We start from the raw sequence: 20,539 nt of genomic DNA, 5'->3' as shown, positions 1-20,539 counted from the left end.
GCAGTAACGACCTTTGATGTAAGCTTTGACAAAGTCTTTGAGTACAGAACACAAGGAGTGCAGCCACAGTGTTGAACTCCACTATTTTGGTCGCATCAAATACGAGTCCTTACAGACTCCACTCTATGTGCAGGGCTAAAGATTTGACAGGCCTTTCGTTGATTGAGCACGAATAAGAGCGCCTGCTGAATTAATGAAGCAGTGCAGATGTAGATGACTCTCTGCCACTATAGCTTCCCTCTGTCCGGCTGGCTGGTTCTTTTTCCCTCACCGGATACACTCCAGACTCCTCGTGTGCTGCCTATTGACTGACTTTTTGTCCATCTGAATGCTCTATTTGTATGGAGAATAATGATTGATGGACTTTGGGGGTGGTGAGCATGGTGTGTTCCCAATCTCTTGTTCTGGAGCGCCTGTTTGGGGAATCTGACTTGGCCAGCGCTCAGAATGGGATCAGAGCTATTTCTGGGGGTTGTTTTGGTCACGCTCCCTGCTGCGTTTGAGAGTTGGCCCCGGCTGCTAAAGTTACATGAGAGTTCAAGCCTCTGAGCTCAAACCCGGAATCTAATCTTGGCTGACGATGGCACGGTTGGGTCTGGAGAAAGTCAACAACTCGGAGGGGCAACATTGTGAGAGCAGCACTTCAAAACCAGAGCGGATTCCTAAGTTTGGCGCTAGATGTGGAGTTTGGGTCACGTGGTTTTCTCATGGATGTTTCTTTCTGGTCTGCTCTTCATTTCTTTACCAGAGCAGCTGGAGAAAACTGTTCCGGTCTCTGTTTTGATGAGTAAAGGATTATATCTTTGTACATCCTTCCGTATTTGGTCATATATGCATTGGAGATCACAATAGAGAACGCACACAAGAGGTCATATTCTGAAAAAACACGCCCACCAGAGGGGAAAAATAATTGGCTCCAGAATATTCGACCAAGGGCTGAAGCACTAACAAAAAGCCTTGAGCTAGCTCAAAACATTTAAGCATGTTAAAAGATTATTTTAGCACCCTATGTCTAACGGGTGCGGTTGATACCTAAAAGGATGATGAAGATTATGAAGTTGGCTATTAGCAAGCTAAAGGTGGCTATGTGTTAGCTAATGTCGTTAGCGAAGGCACTTTCAAACATAATACTGCACAAGTTTTAGATGTATCCCTATTCCACATGTATGTGCATACTGTCAAAATGCTTGAGCATAATTTACAGAAATATAGTTCGCCTAAAACTAGCATTTGGGACAAAGTGCTTGCTCGTCATTTTATGCATACTGCGTGTCAGGATCCCACAGTTTCCCCCATTCTTCCTACTGACACCTCAAGTCTTATCGTCTGGATCCTCAGTTTTAGTAGACAACAGTGACAATTTCCCATCCAAGAGGATATTTTGATGTTGCCTGTTTCTGCACTAACAGTCAAAAACCAAAAGATGTTCATTTTACTTTGACAAAAAGTAGAAAACCTCACATTTGAAGGTCTGGAACCAACAACAGTATAGTCAAAGTAAATGATCATAACTGTTAATGCAGATGCGGTGGGGTGCCTCCACTCTTATACTACAGAAACCCTTTCATGTTTGTCATTTGTCAAACTATTTTGAATGAATTGTTGTTTTAGCACTTTTATTTTATCTTATAAAGTATAGTGTCTCTCTGCCTCTTTGTGCCATCCACAATAAATTCCACTCTGTGTGATTAAAAGCATTACATTGTAATTGATGTTTATTGCAACGAAGGTGTTCCCTCGGAAAATCATTCAATTCAGATTGTATTGTATGCTTCGAGCTGTTAAAAAAAAATAAGTCCATCGTCAACACTCATCGCGTAGCCTTGTTGTTTGGGTCGTGTCGCTGCAGGTTGTCCAGAATGAGCAGCCACTCTGTCGGTTGAGCCGCAGCAGAGCAGGAATGCCTGCAGTGACAGGCGAGCTAGGCTACATGAGGGCTACTTTGGCAGGGGGCCATGTTGTGCTTGTGAGAGGACCTGCATGCTTGGATATATTAGCAGGGGTTTTGTAACCATTGTAATGAAACGGCCGGGCTCCCGCGGCCCCTGAAAGGCCTTGCAGCACTGAATGATTTAGAGCCAAAAGGAGAGGAAGCAGCACAGAGCCAGAGTGAAGAAACTACAGGACAAGTATTCCATTCACCGGTTCATTTACACTCCTCTTGTTTGTCAGCACACCCTGTTTTTTTTAAAGATTTTACATTTAGCACACACATTTTTGGCGCGCGAGCTTGTACACACACACACACACACACACACACACACACACGCACGTACACACACTCAAGTGAATACAAGTTGTTTTACAGGGGTAATCAGGGCGAGCAGATTATTGTCTCCCTCTAAGGCTTATCAGAGTATGCTGTGTGTGTCTCTTTCTCTCACACACAAACACACGTTGTTGTAGGCAAGTTCCCTAATATTGTATCACAGGAGGAAATTTTACATTTTCCGATTATTTACATCTTGCTGTTGCCTCGATGGACAATTAGGCTCAAGATGGACGATACAAATACCAGCCCGATCTGATAATCATCGGGTTGTCCCTCACATGCACACGCACACACACACACCCTTCTCCTGCACCTGTCTGGTGCCAGCGTTGTGTAAAGCCCCCGTCATAAATTCCTGGGCTTTGTTAAGAGGTGTCAGTGGCCGGGTGCCTGAGGGGGGCTGCGGGGTCATCGAGGGCATGTGTGTGTTTGTCTCAATGCATGCATTTTTACATGCACTCTCACTTTGTGTTACAGTAATATGGTAAGTGCATGTGTGTGTTAAAGTGATGGGGGAGCACACAGTTACCTAACTCACCCAGAGAAATGCAGACCTTTTGCCCTTTGACCCTGGAACATGGCCCTGGAGGATTGGGTGTCAAACCATCGCCCCTGAACCTCAGCTAGTGAGGTGTCACGTTACTCTACTGGCTGCTGCCACAAGGCCAAAGGCTACAGAGGACACAGCTGCATGGTTGTGTGTGTGCGTGTGTGTGTGTGTGTGTGTGTGTGTGTGTGTGTCTGTGTGCGTGTGTGCGCGTGTGTGTGTAGAGCCACGGTCATTAACCAGGCAACAGTTTACAGGGCTAGTGGATGTTGCGCCAGTTCATGTTGATTATCAATTAAATTGCACCATTGCAGGACACCGATGGTAGTTGTTTGGATTCTCACTTTTGAAGGCTGTCAGTTAATGTGAGATGAGAGTATTTGAGAGTATTATATAGTCAAGTAATTGCACATTGATGGTGTCTCTCTGTGTCCTGCATTGGCATTATTATAGGTATGACACTGCAAAAAAATACTGTTTGATTGAAATCAGTTAAATAAGATGATAGTATTATTCTAATATTGATATAGCAGGTATTGACTGTGATTGACTAATTGTTGGTCCATAATGGTTGGTCATTCCACTAATTGTTTATTTATACTTCACTCAGATATTTACATCAAGGAACCTTTGATACTAAAGACACAAATACGTTTTTATTTAACAAACCTAAGCTCTATTTGGTTCAGTATTGGAAGTGAAAGTATTGTATTTGCATCAATTTCACACAATATTGTACCACACAACATGGCAAATATGTGCAAAATCAGGTAGTACAATACAATTCATGCAATGCACTCTACTCCTCTGTTGCAATAGTACTTCCCAAACTCATTTAGTCACTTTTTCATCACGATTTGATATTAATTCATATCACATAACGGTTGTAAATCGATGGCTATATGATCATATCTACATGATACAATTCTATTGAAAGTTGGTAAATAAGAAAATGTCTCTGCCCGTGACCTTTAGTGTTTTTATATTTAAATTCTGACAAGTTTAAACTAGAGACAGGAGTGCCATTACTATAAACTCATTATACTACTATATAACCACATTTTGAACAGCAGTTTTGATACATTACAGTTTTGTAGCTAAATACATTCTACTTATATTATACGTGTCCATCTTATTGTACTGGTAATATCATGTGAGAAGTTAAGATGGTAGAATAACTCACAGGTTTCATCATGAACTTGGAATTTCCCTCCTGAAAACCTTGTTTCAGACCTGACCAGGGCTCTCTGTGTACCCGACCCCACCCCAGATGTTGTTTTGGGAGTTTGCACCTCCACCCATGTTCTCCCTTCTCAGAGCGCCTCTGTGTCTATTATTGGCTCAGCCAGGGGGGAAAGGAGGCTAAACATGGTTTGGGGAGGAATGTGAGAGAACAGCCGTGTTCGTTTGTACATTCACCAGCCAGCTTGCCAACCTTCCAGTCGTCCATCCAGACCTCCGAGCCCCTGGACAAGGGGCGCCTTTGTCCCCCATCTGCCGGCTACACCCTGCCCTGCTCCTGCCCCCCATCTTACCCTTCTCTCCATCCTGTTGGACCTCCTCTGCCTCCCTCTTTTCACTTGTGGGCCCTCGCCCCAGAATAGCACAGCAGGTCCCCTCTGAAAATAGAGCTGGTGATGTTGGCAGGGTCAAGCTCTCGCTCTCCCTCTTTCAACGTTGTATCTCTTTGTTTCTCTCTTACAGAATCACTCTATTGTTTCTCAGGCTTATGCAGAGAAAGTAATTAGCTGATTAAAAAAACAAAATCATTTATAATTGAATTGAGCAATCGAAAATCATGGATTAAATGATAAGCAAATTGAATGTCTCAATGTCTCATCAGGTCCTGGACTTTCGTTTTGTTTACTATCTGTGCCAGCACCCCCCACAACGTGTACAGAAGGTAAATGCTTCCTGCAGAAACATGGAGTGCAGCCTTAATCTCCAATGGACTCATGCAGTGAGGCACATCCTATCCTGGGTAAAACAAGGCAGGTTAGCCATGGATGAAATCTTATCAATGGTGCTGAGCTGCCAGCTCAAGCTTCCCGTTGGTCAAATAGCAGGATGATCATATTTTGACAAATGTCACTTTAATCACTCAATCGGCTCCATGCCAACTCTTCCTCTCTTTCTCACCAGATAGATTATTTGAATGTGGAAATTGGCCGAAAGGGTAGCAATGTTAGAGAAGGCCTTAAAACCAAAACAATCAGCTGAAAGACACTCACAAACTCTTTGGGGCTGAGGGGAACTGTAGACAATGGTCATTCATTCACATTATACATAGTGATTTGATTAATTGTTAAGATAAAACTATTGAGTATAGCACCTTCCATCATTATCGGATGAATAGTCCAGCCACAGAAAGGATCCTGTTAGGTAAGCAATCTGTTTGAAAATCCACGTCGATTCTCTTAAGTTTCCTAAAGTCACAGCTTAGTCCTGTAGACTAAACAATGGCTGTCACTCCTGCGTGGAACTCGAGACCCTGAAATTTCATGTTGTAGACATCTAGTTAGGCGAGAACTGCCTACAAGGTCCAATCCAAATGATTTTGTTTCAACTTGAATAATGACTGAGTAACTCTAGCTCAACCCTGAAGCAGTTGGTGTCTTTAGACAGACATTTCCCTTCTTGTAGACCACTGTTATTCTTGGGGCTGCAGCTAATGACATTCCACTTCAATTTCCCTGGTGTTTGATTGAATGAAGCCCACTTATAGCAAAGGAGCCTCATGGAAACTCTTTGTGGACAATTTCATTTTGAATCTTTTGAACTATCTAAATCACTGTCTAGGTTTACATATATAGAATGTAAGCGTATGATATAGTGCCCAAGTGTTTATGAAGCATTGCCTGTTTGTGTGTGTCTGTCGGTGGATTACTTAACCTAACCTTAACTTAAACCTATTATCACTTGATGATGTGCCATGAAGGTGTAGACTGTAAATCGTGGCTCGCGCACACTTTGCTTTTGCTTTTTGTCTTTTCCTTCCTGTCTGCCTTCACTGGACATTTGAACAGTTGCTTGTAATCATGGAAGTGAGGTGGCTCGTCTAGTGCAACCAGTGATTACAGAGACTTAAGGACTTGTGACTGGTCCTACCCATTTGTTCCTGCGAGTGATCCAAAAGTGTCTCTCTATATATTTTTCCTGCAACAGAATTTGCCTGTGAAAATGTTAAAACTTTTCCAGAAAGTGTCAACCAAAAAAAATTAAAAAAAATAATCTGATATCAAAATGCACCAGTCTCCCTTTTTCTAATTTCTCTTGCCTTGTTTTTTCCTCTCTAGATGGTCCTGACCTGCCCAATGCTGTCAGCTCCCCACCCTCCAGCCCAAATCCAGCCAAGAAAAGCAGCTCCATCAACTGGTCCTTCCCAGACAAGATCAAGTCCCCGCGCACCGTAAGGAAGATCTCCATGAAGATGAAGAAACTTCCGGAGCTTAGTCGTAAACTCAGCATCAAGGGGACCCCGAGTAGCAGTAACAGCAACAACGGCAACGGCAGCAGTCATTTAGAGCCCAGAGCCCATTCTCCCCGAAACAACTCGCGGGGGTTGGAGGCTGTCCCCCATTCCTCAGGCCCTCCTAGGTTATCTGCATCTGGGGGTGGGCAGGCCAGCCGTAATGTGATCTCACGCTACCACCTGGACAGCAGTGTGTCCACACAGCACAGCTTCAGCAAGAAGAAAAGCAACGGCAGCTCAAAGTCTGCCAGTAAAGGTGGCTACCTCAGTGATGGGGACTCCCCGGAGCTTGTGGCCAAATCTGGGAAGCACTGCTCCTCAGAGGTGAAGGGAGGGAAAGGCAAGGAGATGGAGGGAGGAGGTGGAAGCTCTAAACTCAACGGCACAGAGCTGGACATTGATGCTTTCCGCCATTACAGCTTCACAGAGCAGCCCAAGTGTAGCCAGTACATCTCTGGACTGATGAGCCTGCACTTTTATGGCGCTGAGGACCTCAAACCTCCACGAGTTGACTCCAGAGATGTCTATTGCGCCATCCAAGTGGACTCCGTTAATAAAGCACGAACTGCCCTCCTCACATGCCGAACTACCTTCCTAGACATGGACCACACCTTCAACATCGAGCTGGAGAACGCCCAGCACTTGAAGCTGGTGGTGTTCAGCTGGGAGCCCATGCCGAGACGCAACCGCGTCTGCTGCCACGGCACGGTGGTTCTGCCCGCGCTCTTCCGGGTGACGCGTAGCCACCAGCTGGCGGTGAAGCTGGAGCCGCGGGGCCTGATCTATGTCAAGCTGAGTCTGATGGACCAGTGGCAGAACTCGCTGGATGGTGGGCCAGACGGAGACAGGGAGCCACAGGTGTTTGGTGTGGAGGCGTGGCGGGTGGTGGAGAGGGAGAACACGGGACTGATGGTGCCGCTGCTTATAAGCAAGTGCATCAATGAGATCGAGAAGAGAGGCTGCCAGGTGAGTCTGTGTGTGGTTCAAAGAGTTTGGCTTTTAGAAGTAACAATAGTAAAATAAAGATTAACGAGTCAATCAGGTGACACTGTGACAAGCTTTGTTTCTGCCGGTCATTATATGCACCAGCTTTTGTTTACCTTATTTATTAATCTGTCTGTTCTGTTTCTGATGAATCGATTGATTGTTTCGACTACGAAATGCCAGACAATAGAGACAAATGCCCAAGGACTTTTCTTCAAATGGATTGTTTTTGTCTAAAAACCCAACCATATTCAGTTTTAAATTATATATATTTTAAAGGTACATACAAGGAATATTTAGAATCTTTGCTCTATATATCCTCGATGGACTGGCAGCCTGTCCAGGGTGTCCCCTGCCTTCGCCCTATGTCAGCTGGGATAGGCTCCAGCGCCCCCGCGACCCTAATGAGGATAAGCGGTATTGAAAATGGATGGATGGATGGATGCTCTATAAATGATTGTTTAGTTGTCAAATGTGCTGATTATTTTCATTTCATTATCATTATTTAGTTTCAGCAAAATATATTATTTTCATTATCACATCATATTCTTTTGTTTCTTGGTAACTGTCACAAAGAATAGTAATTCATAGTTGAAAATCCTTTCCCAGAGCTCAAGGTGATCAAATGTCTTATTTTTTTTATGTCAAAAAACCCAAAGATATCAAACTTACAATGAAACACTACAGGAGAAAATGAGCAATTAGCATCCTTCCAGCTCAGCATGCCGTAAGACGGGCGGTCGGCCTGCAGCCGGTTCCACTGCTGGATGACCGGCCTGAGCAAAATGGACAGAAGAGATGTATTGCCCTTCCTGGGGGGGCTGCCTCTTTTATTCAACGAAGAGAAAGACTCAGAGTTAAGAGACTGCCCTGGTAGTGGTGATGGTGGAGTGTTGCCCTGGATCATGTGATCGCCTCTTGTTTTGTCCCCTCCACCTCCACATTTCATGTGGCCTTTGAAGCCAAGGCAGAGGCGTTTCTCTTAATTAGAGCTGAGACAGCGGCAGTAAAAGTGTCTGGCCACCGCTCCTGACTGATCACTCTAGGGGGGCATGCCAAGGGGAAGCGGGTGCCTGGGGCCAACAGACAAACATTAGGCCTCGACAAAGACCCTGTCCGTCAAATCAGACCCCGCCCTTGCCCGCTAGTGCAGCATGCCGGGCGTCTAGCAGCAGTAGAAACAGAAGACCTGAGACAATTCATATATTCACTGATACCAAGTTAAAAATGCTGGTCTCTAGTAGATAATTAACTTGTATATAGTTGGTACAGCATGAGACTAGAGTACCAACTAGTGATTGTTTTCATCATCCGTTCCTCTGTTGATTAGTTATGTAGTTGATATAGTTTTTATAGACTAAACCATTAAATCATTTTGAACATTTACGTTTTCCAGAGCCAAAAGGTGTCATCTTCAGACTTCTTGTTGTGTCCATCCAAGAGTTCACACATATTTAACATTTTTTAATTGATATGTATATTATTTTCTCAAATAGTAAATGAATCTCCACAGCAAAAGAAATCCCCAGAGCCCATTTTGAACTATTCTGTCCGATGAACAGTTCAAACCCAAATCTATTACCTTTCCAGCTGGAGAATAGAAACAAAGTCTCACATATGAGAAGCTGGAACCAGAGACTGTTTGGCATTTGTGGTTGATAAATGATCACTTCAATGTGAAAATTGTAGTTGATTTTTAAAACATGTTTCATCAACTTATCATTTCAACACCGTACGAGACATAAGTCCAGTGGTGCCTTGTCTTTACAATTAGTTAAGGGGGCTTTCAGGCCGCTGGCAAGAAATAGCACGAGTGCCATTACTTGTCGGTGGAATAGTTTCGGTTGAGCCACATTTCCCTTGAGAAGTTTTATTCAATCATTGCATGAATGTCATGAAGACCTTTTTAAATTCCAATTGGAAAGAAGGAAAGATTCCTGTTATGGAAGTATGCTCTCTACACGGCCAGCTCTAGCTCTCCTTAACCAATAGTTTTCAACCTGTGAGCTCAGATTTCTTCTGTTTATGTAATTCACTCTGCTTTGTGTTGCCATATAGCGATTCCCATCTGTTTCGGTCTCTCCTGGTTTGCCTCAGTTTCTCCCTCTGGCTCATTTTTTTACTCCGCATCTGACACCCGTCCCTCACGGTGTTTCTTCTAACCACTCTCTGCAGAGAAGACTTTGTACAGAGTGTCAGTCTGACATGGAGTGTAAGGGCTCCCCCAGGTTGCAGGCGGACAGAGGTCAGGACCGGGTTGACACCAGATCCCCGAGGAATTTGCAGGTTGTGTCACTGGAGGCCGTGCGGCCAGACGTGTAGCGGTGTGCCTTTACAAATGATTATGTGCATGTTTAATGGGGACTCTTTTTCAGAGTCTCTTAGAAATGAATGTCCTCAGGGCTTCTCCAAGCTTTTAAGACACTGCATGATTGTGAGTGTTTTGAAAAGGCTGCACATAATGCCTGTGTGAGAGGCTGGGGTTATGTATGTGAGCACTCAGGACCCATTAAAAAGAGGTACGTTTTAAAAGGATCTACCCCAGAAACCAACATACTGCCTTCCGTACATGACCTGCTGACTAAAACCCTTTTCAGACATTGAATCAATTACGTTAATAGCTTCATCTGTGCTTGGGCTTACAAACACGAGCCATTACGTATATATTCTGTAATGGCTCTTTTCAAAGGTGGAAGGACTGCAGCCATATCTGGGCTCTATGTGGCATCTGACGCAGACGAGAGAATGACCATAAGCATGAGGGATGCTTGATTGGGCTCTCAATATTCTGTCCCCTATTAACTTTTCTCTAACAGGGTTGTAATTCCATACTCTATCATGTAAATTAAAACTATTTCAATGATAACAATCTGATGCCATTCTTATAGTACAGCTCAATAGTGCTAAACACAAAGATGTTGTGGCTCACATAATTCCTAACGGTTGGCTGGATATTCTTACAAGAGGAGTGTTTTTTTTCTCTATGTTCAGCATGAGGGAAAAACAAACAAACAATGAGAAGTACTTTTTATATATATATTCATATCTGACTTCTGAAATCTCTTGGACAACATCCAAATGGATAATTCAAAGTATTTTGTGGTTTGATGAACTGATTTTTCTTTCTTTGTGCATAAGATGAGGAGAAATGTATCAATGTGTGATTAAGATTCCGGATCGGAGAGGACGCTGGCGTTGTTTGTTCGCCGCTTCTCGTTCACCGCTTCTCCATCTGAGACTTTTAACTTTTAACTTTTAACTTTGGTTTCCACCGAGAGGCATTCGGGCTAGCAGCTAGCGTGGCTAGGCAACACCCTTCATTGATCAGCATGGCTTTCTGCTATTCTACCTCACAACTCCGCCGACTAAAACCTGCAACTACTCCTGGACTCAACATCCCCATCGTCAACGAGCTTGGTCTTCTACGCCGCCCTCGTTACATTCACAGAGGCTCCGGTCGAAAATTAATTTTCCAAAACCAGCCGAGCTGCTCTGCTACAAACATCCCGTCTCTATGGTCGAGATCCCGGCGCACTGGGTTGGATGGAGGGGATTCATGGAGGGGATTCCAGTCTGCATGGAGCAGATTTCAGTGTTCTGCGACCTATACAGAGATTCATCCCACATTCGTTGGTCAAAATCGAACTATTCAATGCTCAATCCATCAGCAATAAACACCCTGCGAGCTGCACAAGATGAAGGCTGCTGGGCGTGTCATCGAGCGGCGGCTCAAGGCTTCTGGACTGACTGTTCACAAACAGGCATATAGAGAGCACAGGAAGGCCTATGCATAAGCTCTGAGAGATGCACAGTCCAAGTTTTATTCCACCATTATCAACAACAGCCCCGGTAACTCTAAACAACTTTTCTCTACTGTAAATCATCTTCTCAAACCGCCTTCACTTGTCCATCCTGAGGCCACTGAGGATAGGTGCAATATGCACATCACTTTTTTCCGACAAAAAGTTGAAAACATCCGCTCACACCTCTCCGCCACTGCTGTCCTGCCTCTCACAACCACCGACCCACCATCTGAGTTTGTCCAGCCTCTTTGCTCCTTCTCCATTGTCACACAGGAGGAAGTGGAGAATATGATCAAAAACACAAAGCCAACCACCTGTGCTCTGGACCCTTTCCCATCAGTTCTGCTAAAGACAAACACCTCTGCCATCTCTCCATCAATCACCAAGATCATAAACCACTCCCTCCTGGCCGGCCATATCCCATCTGCGTTAAAAACTGCTGTCATCAGACCACTACTAAAAAAAAACACCCTGGATCCAGAAGTTTTCTCCAACTATAGGCCCATTTCAAATCTTCCATTTCTGTCCAAAGTTCTGGAAAAAACAGTTGCAGCACAACTTCACGATTACCTCAAAGACAATAACCTTTTTGAGAAGTTTCAGTCTGGTTTCCGCCCTGGCCATAGCACTGAAACAGCCTTGGTCAGGGTCACCAATGACCTCATGATTGCAGCAGATACCGGTTCCCCATCTCTACTCATCCTCCTGGACCTAACAGCTGCTTTTGATACAGTTGACCACAACATCCTCCTTCACCGTCTGAAATACACCATTGGACTTTCTGATAAAATACATAACTGGTTCACCTCATATCTGTCCGACAGAACGGAATACGTTACCCTGGGCAAAGCAAAATCATACACCCACAAGGTCACCTGCGGTGTCCCTCAGGGCTCAGTGCTGGGCCCCACTCTTTTCACCCTCTATCTGCTTACTACCTGGGTAATATAATCAGCAGGTATGGGGTATCCTATCACTGCTATGCTGATGACACACAGCTCTATATGAGGACAACCCCCACTTCTTCTGCTTTCCACTCTATAGCCACACTCACCACCTGCCTGGAGGACATAGAGGCGTGGATGAAACTCAATTTTCTTCAGCTAAACAGTTCAAACACAGAAGCCATCCTAGTTGGCACACCACATCAGCTCCGCTCTTCCACCATCACCTGTATCACCTTCTCCGGTCAAAATGTCCCTCTTTCCACATCTGTCACCAACCTAGGTGTTAAAATGGACCCCAAACTCACTTTTGACACCAACATCAAACACCTCTGCAAGACAGCTTTCTATCACCTCAGGAACATCGCCAAACTCCGTCCAACACTGACCCTGACAGATACAGAGAAGCTTGTCCACGCCTTTGTCTCGTCCAGACTGGATTACTGCAATGCTCTCCACATCGAAATTTCTAACAGGAACATCCAGAGACTGCAACATATTCAGAACAGCGCTGCCAGGATCCTGTTAAGAGTCCGCAAATACGACCACATCACCCCCGTTCTGAAATCATTACACTGGCTCTCCATCCCACTCAGAATTGAGTATAAGCTCTCCCTCCTCACTCATCAGTGCATTCACGGACATGCCCCCCAATACCTAAAAGAACTACTCACCCTCCAGACCTCCTCATTCACCCTCCGTTCTGCAACCAAAAACACCCTCCAAGTCCCCAGAACCAAGCTCCGCACTATGGGCGATCGGGCCTTTTCCTCTGCAGCTCCGAGGCTGTGGAACACCCTCCCCGACCATCTGAGGGTCCCACAGACTGTAGAGGCTTTTAAACGTGACCTGAAAACTCACCTTTTTAAGAAAGCTTACTGCTAAAATATCCTCTATAGGCTCTGCTTTTAAATTTATTTTAAATTTATCTTAAAATGTTCTTGTTTTAACTTTGATTGCTTAATATAAAGTGCAATACAAATAGAATTTATTATTATTATTATTATTATTAAGAATCTAATCTATCTCTGCTTATTACCTTGTGGCGTTTCTGCTAATGTTATGGGTTAGGGTAGAAATGCCCATCTCGATAAGATTGCCGTTTTGACATGTATGGAAATGTGACCTACGTGCCTAATTCAGACATTCAAGTTCCTCGTTTGTTTCGATTTGTTGTTTTTCTTTGTGTTGTGGGATTGTGAACTAAATATCTTTGGGTTTCAGACTGATGGCCGGATAAAACTAGACATTTGAAACATGGCATTTGATTGACCAAACAATGAATTGATCAATTAAGAAAACAATTGGCAGATTAATCGGTGATGATCTCATTGTGTGTTTTGTGTAGTTGTGGTATTGCTTGTATGTATGTCTGCTCTCCTATCGCCTGCTCACGTACACTATGTCCTGGAATCATGCCAGAAAGGCCATCTGTCATGAAGTTGATACCAGATCATTGTTTTCCTGCTAGCTTCGATCAGAAAGGTGATCAAAGAGAAGAGTCATGTTTAGAGGAAGTCAACAACTTGGTGGACTGATTGGTCAAACACTCAAGAGCATAAATACATTCAAATGCCCTTTCCTTACTTTCCTTTGATGTCTCTATAAAGTCTTTAAACTAATCCCAGACACCCAAAAAAAGAAGAAAAAAAGCCAACTGATCCCTTCTAGAGTCACTGAGGACTCCACATTCCTGTCGGGGGAACTCATTTGGTTTCGTGGTCATTGTGTCTGCCTCATTCGGCATATAGGTCTTGGCTGCTACCTGTCGTGTTGCGCGGCCGTCCTCTTTTTGCTAACAGCTGTTTCCCCGCCTGCACTCGAATCCAAAGAGAGACTCTTTTTCCTTCTTCTTCTTCTTTTTTTCTCAATGGACTTGTTGTTCATTGTGCCCAGTGACTTCTGTTTACTCTCACACAAAAGGCAAATCCCTGCCTAATCTTAGCTCCTCTCTGCCTCTCGTGTGAGGGTTAGAAATCTCTGCTGGACCCGACAGAGAGCTCACAAATAGTTGTGTCTGGTGGGGAGACGTTACGGTGCTCCTACGCTGGAGCCCGGAAGGGCCAGCAGTGTGTGTGTGTGCGCGTATTTGGGTTTGTGTGCAACTGGACCCGACCCGCCATTCACAGCCCACTGACTTAACGCGTTACCAGGGCAACCGCACCAGTCGCTCTGCTATGCGACATACCAGACAGACACATGTAGGAGAAATTATGGTATGTCTGTAGCCGGGACTAATCCCAAAAAAACAAGGAGACCATTAGTGCCAAGTTTCAACTATCAAATGTCAGCATCTGGAGGACATTGTTAAAGAGTTCCTTCAGGTCGCACTGTGGAGGATTAGATAAAGAAACATTAATGGTTTATTGTGTAATGCTTCCATTTGTAATGCTGCTCTGTCAGCTGGTTTTTAGAAGCGCTCAGTGTTTATCCAGTTAGTCATAAATATGGGACATTATTATCACACCTCTTGAGTGTAGTTTGGCAAAACACAACTTCATTTTCCAATAAACCAAGTGATGAAAAGCACAGAGGTATTGGACATTATGCACTGCAGTGTTTTAAAGTCGGGCTACATATCATTAGAGAGAAAAAATAACCAATTCTTAAGCAGCGCTGCTCATTTCAACTTTACCACTACAGTTACTGAGTCAGGCTAACTTGACAGTTTACCATTAACTGTAACTGGCCACTATTAAACACATGTTAGTCTTGCTTTAAAGTGTATAGAAGTGAATAGAAAAGACAATATTATTCTCAAATATAATGTTGCTTTAGTCAGTACACTCAAGATTGTGTTGCAAAAGGTGGTCTGCCATTAACACTAGCTTATTTTGGCTGATATAAATGTCAGAGGTTTTATCACTTTTGTTCAGCAAGAGTTAAATTTGATCACTTTAAAGGTTTCAAATAAACATGCGTCAACAGTCTGTCTCAGTCTAGTTGGTTTAATTTGTCTCACTAACGTGTGTCAGGGCTTTACAATCTGTATAACATAATAATAAACTCTACCAATAAAACCTAGGTCAGAAAAAAAAAAAAAAAATCTAATAAATAAAGGCATGATAAGCAACAGAGCAGGGTCCATCCTCAACAAATGTGCACTTATTAATATAGAGAACTATCAATAGTAAGCAGATGAAAGGTAGAATATACGGTATGTTTAGTAAAAATAAGTAAATAGTGAAGTTTTGAGACACACGTGGGTTTCCTGTGAAAGTAGTCTTGGCTGCAGACTTGATCGATAGAGTTGTGAAAATGCCTCTCTGTCCAATGTTTCCTATACTTGACCTACTTGTGTGTCCACGTATGTTTGCAGGTGGTGGGTCTTTACCGTCTCTGTGGATCTGCAGCCGTGAAGAAGGAGCTGCGTGAGGCGTTTGAAAGAGACAGCTGTGCCGTGGAGCTGTGTGAGAACACGTATCCTGACGTGAACGTCATCACAGGTAACAGAGGAGAGATGCACACGGTATATATATGTATATGTATATATGTATAATTACTAAGTGGCTTTCCCAAAGAGGGTTGGTGTCCCTCTGATCTACCCTCTTGACTTTACTTCCTTATTATATTCCAATACAAAATGTTAGATACGCTCAGGCTACCCATGAATCTATTTCCATTACCGCTTATGCCATTGCTTTATTTAGATGAACTCTTTGGTACATAAAATGTCAGAAACTAGTAAAATATCCATCACAATTTCCGAGAGACCAAATTAACGTTAGTTTTTATCCTAAAAAAACCCATTAAAACCCAAAAGATGTCCACTTTCCCATCAAAGAAGAAGACAAGCAGCAAATCCTCATATTTTTTAATCGGAAAACTTGATCGTTTTAGCTCTCAATGTGATTGCTTTGACGTGTGTTCACTTCTGTCATGAAACAGTAGATAATATAGAAGAGGAGAAGTTCAATGAAGAATCTGTGAAAATGTTGTGATTATTTTAGTGTTTATGCCTAACGTGTCAACAATTCAGTATTATATTATTATATTGTATATTATCAAACATTGTTAAGCCGCTATGTACTCTATTTTAGACTTTTGCCATTATGATAATAATGAAACTTAATGTTTGTTTTCTTATTGCACATCTACATTAATAATAAAACAAAGAGGTCATTACCTAAATGGAGGATGGATTTATTGATCCAGCCTCGGTGCCCCTGTAAACATGTCTGAGCCCGCATGTCCTCTGCAGATAGGTCAACACATGTGTACGTGTGTGAGTCGGCTGTTTGTAGTAAAAGCATTCCAGCATACAGCCGAGGCCTGAGGCAAGGGCCCACACACACACACACACACACACACACCCAAACACACCAGCAAACACACCCACACACACACACAAACACACACACACACCAACCACGCTGTACATTCAGGTCATTCTTTCTCCTTCAGCTTTGTGGTTGAGACATGCTCTTTATTGTCCCTTATAGGACACGTTTTAGTACGCAGTCTGGTTAATGTCTGGTTAATGATGGCAACGTTCTTTTATTGATCTACAAGTAGTGATGAAGGTTTGATTCCTCTCAATGTGTTATTTAGACAGCCATTTAAATGCCACTCAGACTCCTGTGAGTTGCAGTCTCTTGCCGCTCCGACGATGTGAAATTGGAAAAATGGAAACAGTGAGTTGTGGCACATCTCACAGAGTCTTTAGCTTACAAAAACAGCCGTGTCATTGGAGTGAGTAATGATTCCAGCAGCGCGACAGATGAGGGGGGAGGGCGAAGTTGTAGAAAATAACTTGGTCATGATTTTTGTTTCTCCCACAAAAAGAGGAAGACCAATGGAGCCCCTGGACATTGTAGTAGCTGCTGTTGGTTTTGGGAAGAGGCCTCGTATAGGCGTCGTCCTATCATGCCTGCTTTGATCCACATGCATTTGCATGGCAGGGCAAAGAACACAGTTAACAGTTGAGCGGGTTCGAAAAAAAGGGCCTGCACCAGCGTGGATTGTTGTTTTTTGCTCGCTGCCTAAATTTGCTCCACCAAGCGAGCTGCTGTTGCAGATGGGCCTGAGTGAGTGGTAGAGGACAGAGGCGTGGGAGAAGGGAGGCAGATAAGGGGGTTATGTTGCAAAAATGTTCATCTGGGACATAATCATGGGTTTAGTCTTAAAACATACTGTCCTGAAATCTTTTGTCAAAATGTGCCCTTTGACTGACCTCGTTCTACTTGTTCTTGCCAGTATTTTGAAACGTAATCTCCTCATGTTTCAATAAATGCTCCTACTCTGAATTCATAACTGAAGTGAAATGTCACCTCGTGTTTCATAGACTACGTCTTTCAAATATAAAGGCTGCATTTGTGGATTCGAATGGAGGCTCTGTAGTGCAGAGTCAGGCTCGAGGCTAATGAGCGAACAGCAGACGGATGAGCTAAGAGGGCTGGTGTGTCACACGGCTAATTTAAACGCGGAGGTAGTGAAAGGGATTATCGGGAGATCAGAGTTCAATCCAAAGCTTGCAAAACATGCTCAGTGCGCGGCCCTCAATTGTTTCAAATCACAATTCACTCAAAAGAACCAGAAAGCTGTTATCAACATGAGCAACACGCTGTTGAAAAATCAGGACAGAACTAATTATCTTCATCAGTTTGTGGTCAGTAAATGGTCTTTCTGCTCTGTGGTTAATCTGTTCATGTGCAACACTTCAGAGGCCGGTCATAGAAAGAGTCTGTGCGAGTGTCGAGCTGCAGCATGTTGGGAGATGTGGAGGAGGACCAAAGGGATTCATAACCTCCATCGACTCCTGGCATTCATCCAACAGCTAACCAGGGTCCTGGGCCAGTTCGATACTTTTATTTAAATAAGTGTTGAAAGCGCTGTTTTTCTTAATTATAATGTACACTGCATGTACAACAATTTGGAAACCTGAACGTTTCCATTATTGAGCATAGAGGACAGACACATGACCTCACATAAAACCTCAATTTTTTTTTTTTTGGGTTAAACAAAAAAAGATAAATTGTGTTAATTAGCAAGCTATAGAGATTCTAAACCTTTTTTCCCCCTTTCAAATCGTTATGCTAAGCTGAGCTAACCGACTGTTGGTGATAGCTTCACATTGACTGTATGAGAGTGATACTGATCTACCATCTAACATTCAGGAAGCTAATTTGTGTATTTTCCTAAATGTCTAACGAAATCGGCATTTGAAGTGATTATTCTTATTTTCACTTTCATTTACACTTAGTATACCCATGTGTCCCTTATTAACACTAGGAGAAGTTTAATTGGAGCAGGCCTTTGTGTTCAGTTAGTTCAAATAGTTCAATTACTCAAAATATCAGATGATGTTTTTCTACCCAGTAAGGAAGGCTTCAGACACTAGTTTGGAGTGGTGATGGAGGTCAGTCTGTAATATCTGAGGCTGTATAATATCAAGTGTCAGTAAGCATAAGCAGAGTATAACAGTGTAACCTCAAAATGAAAACAATTTATTTCAGAATGCACGCCTCCTTACAGGTCACCCTGGTTGGATAAAACAAATACACAATGAATCACTGTGAACAAGTTCAGTTTAAGAGGACACTGTAGCGCCCGTAACAAATGAAACCCTCAGCTCAACCTGCTTTGGCCTTTGTGTGGAAACAAAGTTTCAAAGGAGATCCAATGATGGCAAACCTGTCCACATATCTGTCCTCAATCATCAGTGTCCCAAGCCCTACTGGTTGACAACTCAGCACAGTTATTGAGCCTTGTTTGCGGTCTTATAATTTGCCTCGCCTGACTCATCTTTTCCATAGCCTATTTCTCTACTTTGCCCCCCCCCACCCTCGGCAGTACACCAGTGAAGACATGGAAAGTCATTAACAAGTGCCCCCTTTGTTGCCGAACAAACACAGATGGTATTTGGCTCACGCATGGGGGATTAGCTGAACCCTGGGCCGGCCGGGGAAGCAGGCAACCACTTTACAAAGAGCTGCAGGCCTGTGTGGGTGTCAGAACAGTTCTTAAATCATTAAGACAAATTTGTGATTAATCCACTTGTAGCATGAGAGCACCGCTGTTTCCAGATTCAGGAGCCGGGTTTGCTCCTCTTTAGTGGGTTACGGAGAAGTTGAAGAAACCCCCGTGTAAAGCTGTGCCGTGCCACCGGACAAGGCAGCGACACACACACATCTCCTCTGGCCCCCCCTAGTGCTGTGGGGGCGTGCAGGGGGGGGGGGGGGGGGGGGGGGGGCAGAGAACAAACCCCCATTTGTTCTCCAGGCGAGGCGTTGACTGCTGCGCTGACAAGAGGAGTGACCTTCCGCTTTGTTTGAACAAGAGGTCAAAGGTAGAGCCGTGCCCCAGTGCATTGTGTGCCTTGTAGTGTTTGGTGGCACATTTGGAACATTGAACAAGTCTGAATTGATTAGAACAAATATCAATTTAAATCAAAATGCTTTTAGCTGCAATAATCTGAAGCTTTAATTGCATGTTTTAAAGGGATCACTTGAGTTAATTCTTCTTCATCGCTCATTTCAGTTTGGTCTCAATCAGCCAACTGTGTATGTGGAGACATATTTATGTGTGGTTCATATCTCTGCTGGTTTAGAGCCAAACCCCACCAGTTTAGATGTGAGAGAACAGACTCTCAGCGTGTGCTTGTTGTCAGCTTGGCTGTGAAGGAAAGTGAAGCACCTGCAGTTGAAACACACCTGTTCACCCCTGAGCTCGTGACCTTGTGTTTGTGTGGATCAGGCACCAACAGGGGCTACGACTCAAGAGTAAACACTCGCACTGACTCATAGAAGGCTAATGATTTACCTGAATGGCCGTATTCTCCTCACTTCAGACAAACACACACACACGAGCACAACGTCTCACTGACTGGTGTATTTTCTTTAAATTACCGAAATGGAAACGGCCGAAACACGTCGTCCTATATGGCGTGTGAGGCATAAAAGGGATGTTTTGTTCCATGAAGCAGTCCTCACGTAAACCAGTCCTGCTGTTGTTGTGTCTCGATGTTCTGCCTCACAGCACAGAGAAGGTCAAAGGCTCTTTCATTTCAGACAAAAAAAAACAAATCAAGAGGTACCTCTCTGCATTTTATTTGCACACTGGCTTAAGAAAAGAAGCCTCGCTTTGCAGAAATAAGGGGGGGGGGGGGGGGGAACATATGGCTCATTCTTGCTTCCAGGCAGTCTGTGTTGTTCCCGCGATGAAACGAGCTGATTATTATTATCTCAGTAAAGTCCCGGTAAAGATTGACAACGGGAAGCCGGAGGATGTTCACAAAGCATTTCTGTGAAATCAGATTTGGAAATCAGCATGTGTAGAGGAGCGTTAAGGAGAGAGAGAATGTATCTTGTGCTTATGGGTCGTTATCCCATTTGGATCAGACCAGATTTCATACCAAACCCTGATGAAGATAATTGATAACTGAAGTGAATAAGAATTAAAAAACAAACATGGAAGCATGTCGCCACAGATCCGCCGTGCTGGCTCTGAGGGCGCAGGGCACGTCTTCAATAGCGGCGACATTTTACGGAGTTTGAACGTTTCCCCAAAGTCGTGTTG

The 20,539-nt window shown here is 43.7% G+C and overlaps 1 protein-coding gene across 1 annotated transcript in view; it reads left to right on the top strand.

The window, feature by feature from the left end:
* syde2 (synapse defective 1, Rho GTPase, homolog 2 (C. elegans)) overlaps positions 1-20,539 on the top strand; it is a 43,041-nt gene that overhangs the window by 13,635 nt on the left and 8,867 nt on the right. The window contains exons 4-5 of the mRNA XM_034530380.1: positions 6,116-7,257; positions 15,342-15,468. Coding sequence (XP_034386271.1) covers positions 6,116-7,257; positions 15,342-15,468 — 1,269 coding nt within the window. The remainder of the gene's footprint in view (positions 1-6,115; positions 7,258-15,341; positions 15,469-20,539) is intronic.

The sequence above is a fragment of the Cyclopterus lumpus genome, chromosome 4 (assembly GCF_009769545.1).
Source record: "Cyclopterus lumpus isolate fCycLum1 chromosome 4, fCycLum1.pri, whole genome shotgun sequence".
Classification (NCBI taxonomy): Eukaryota; Metazoa; Chordata; class Actinopteri; order Perciformes; family Cyclopteridae; genus Cyclopterus; species Cyclopterus lumpus.
Note: the sequence above shows the minus strand (reverse complement) of the source record. Positions and strands in the feature narration are given on the sequence as shown.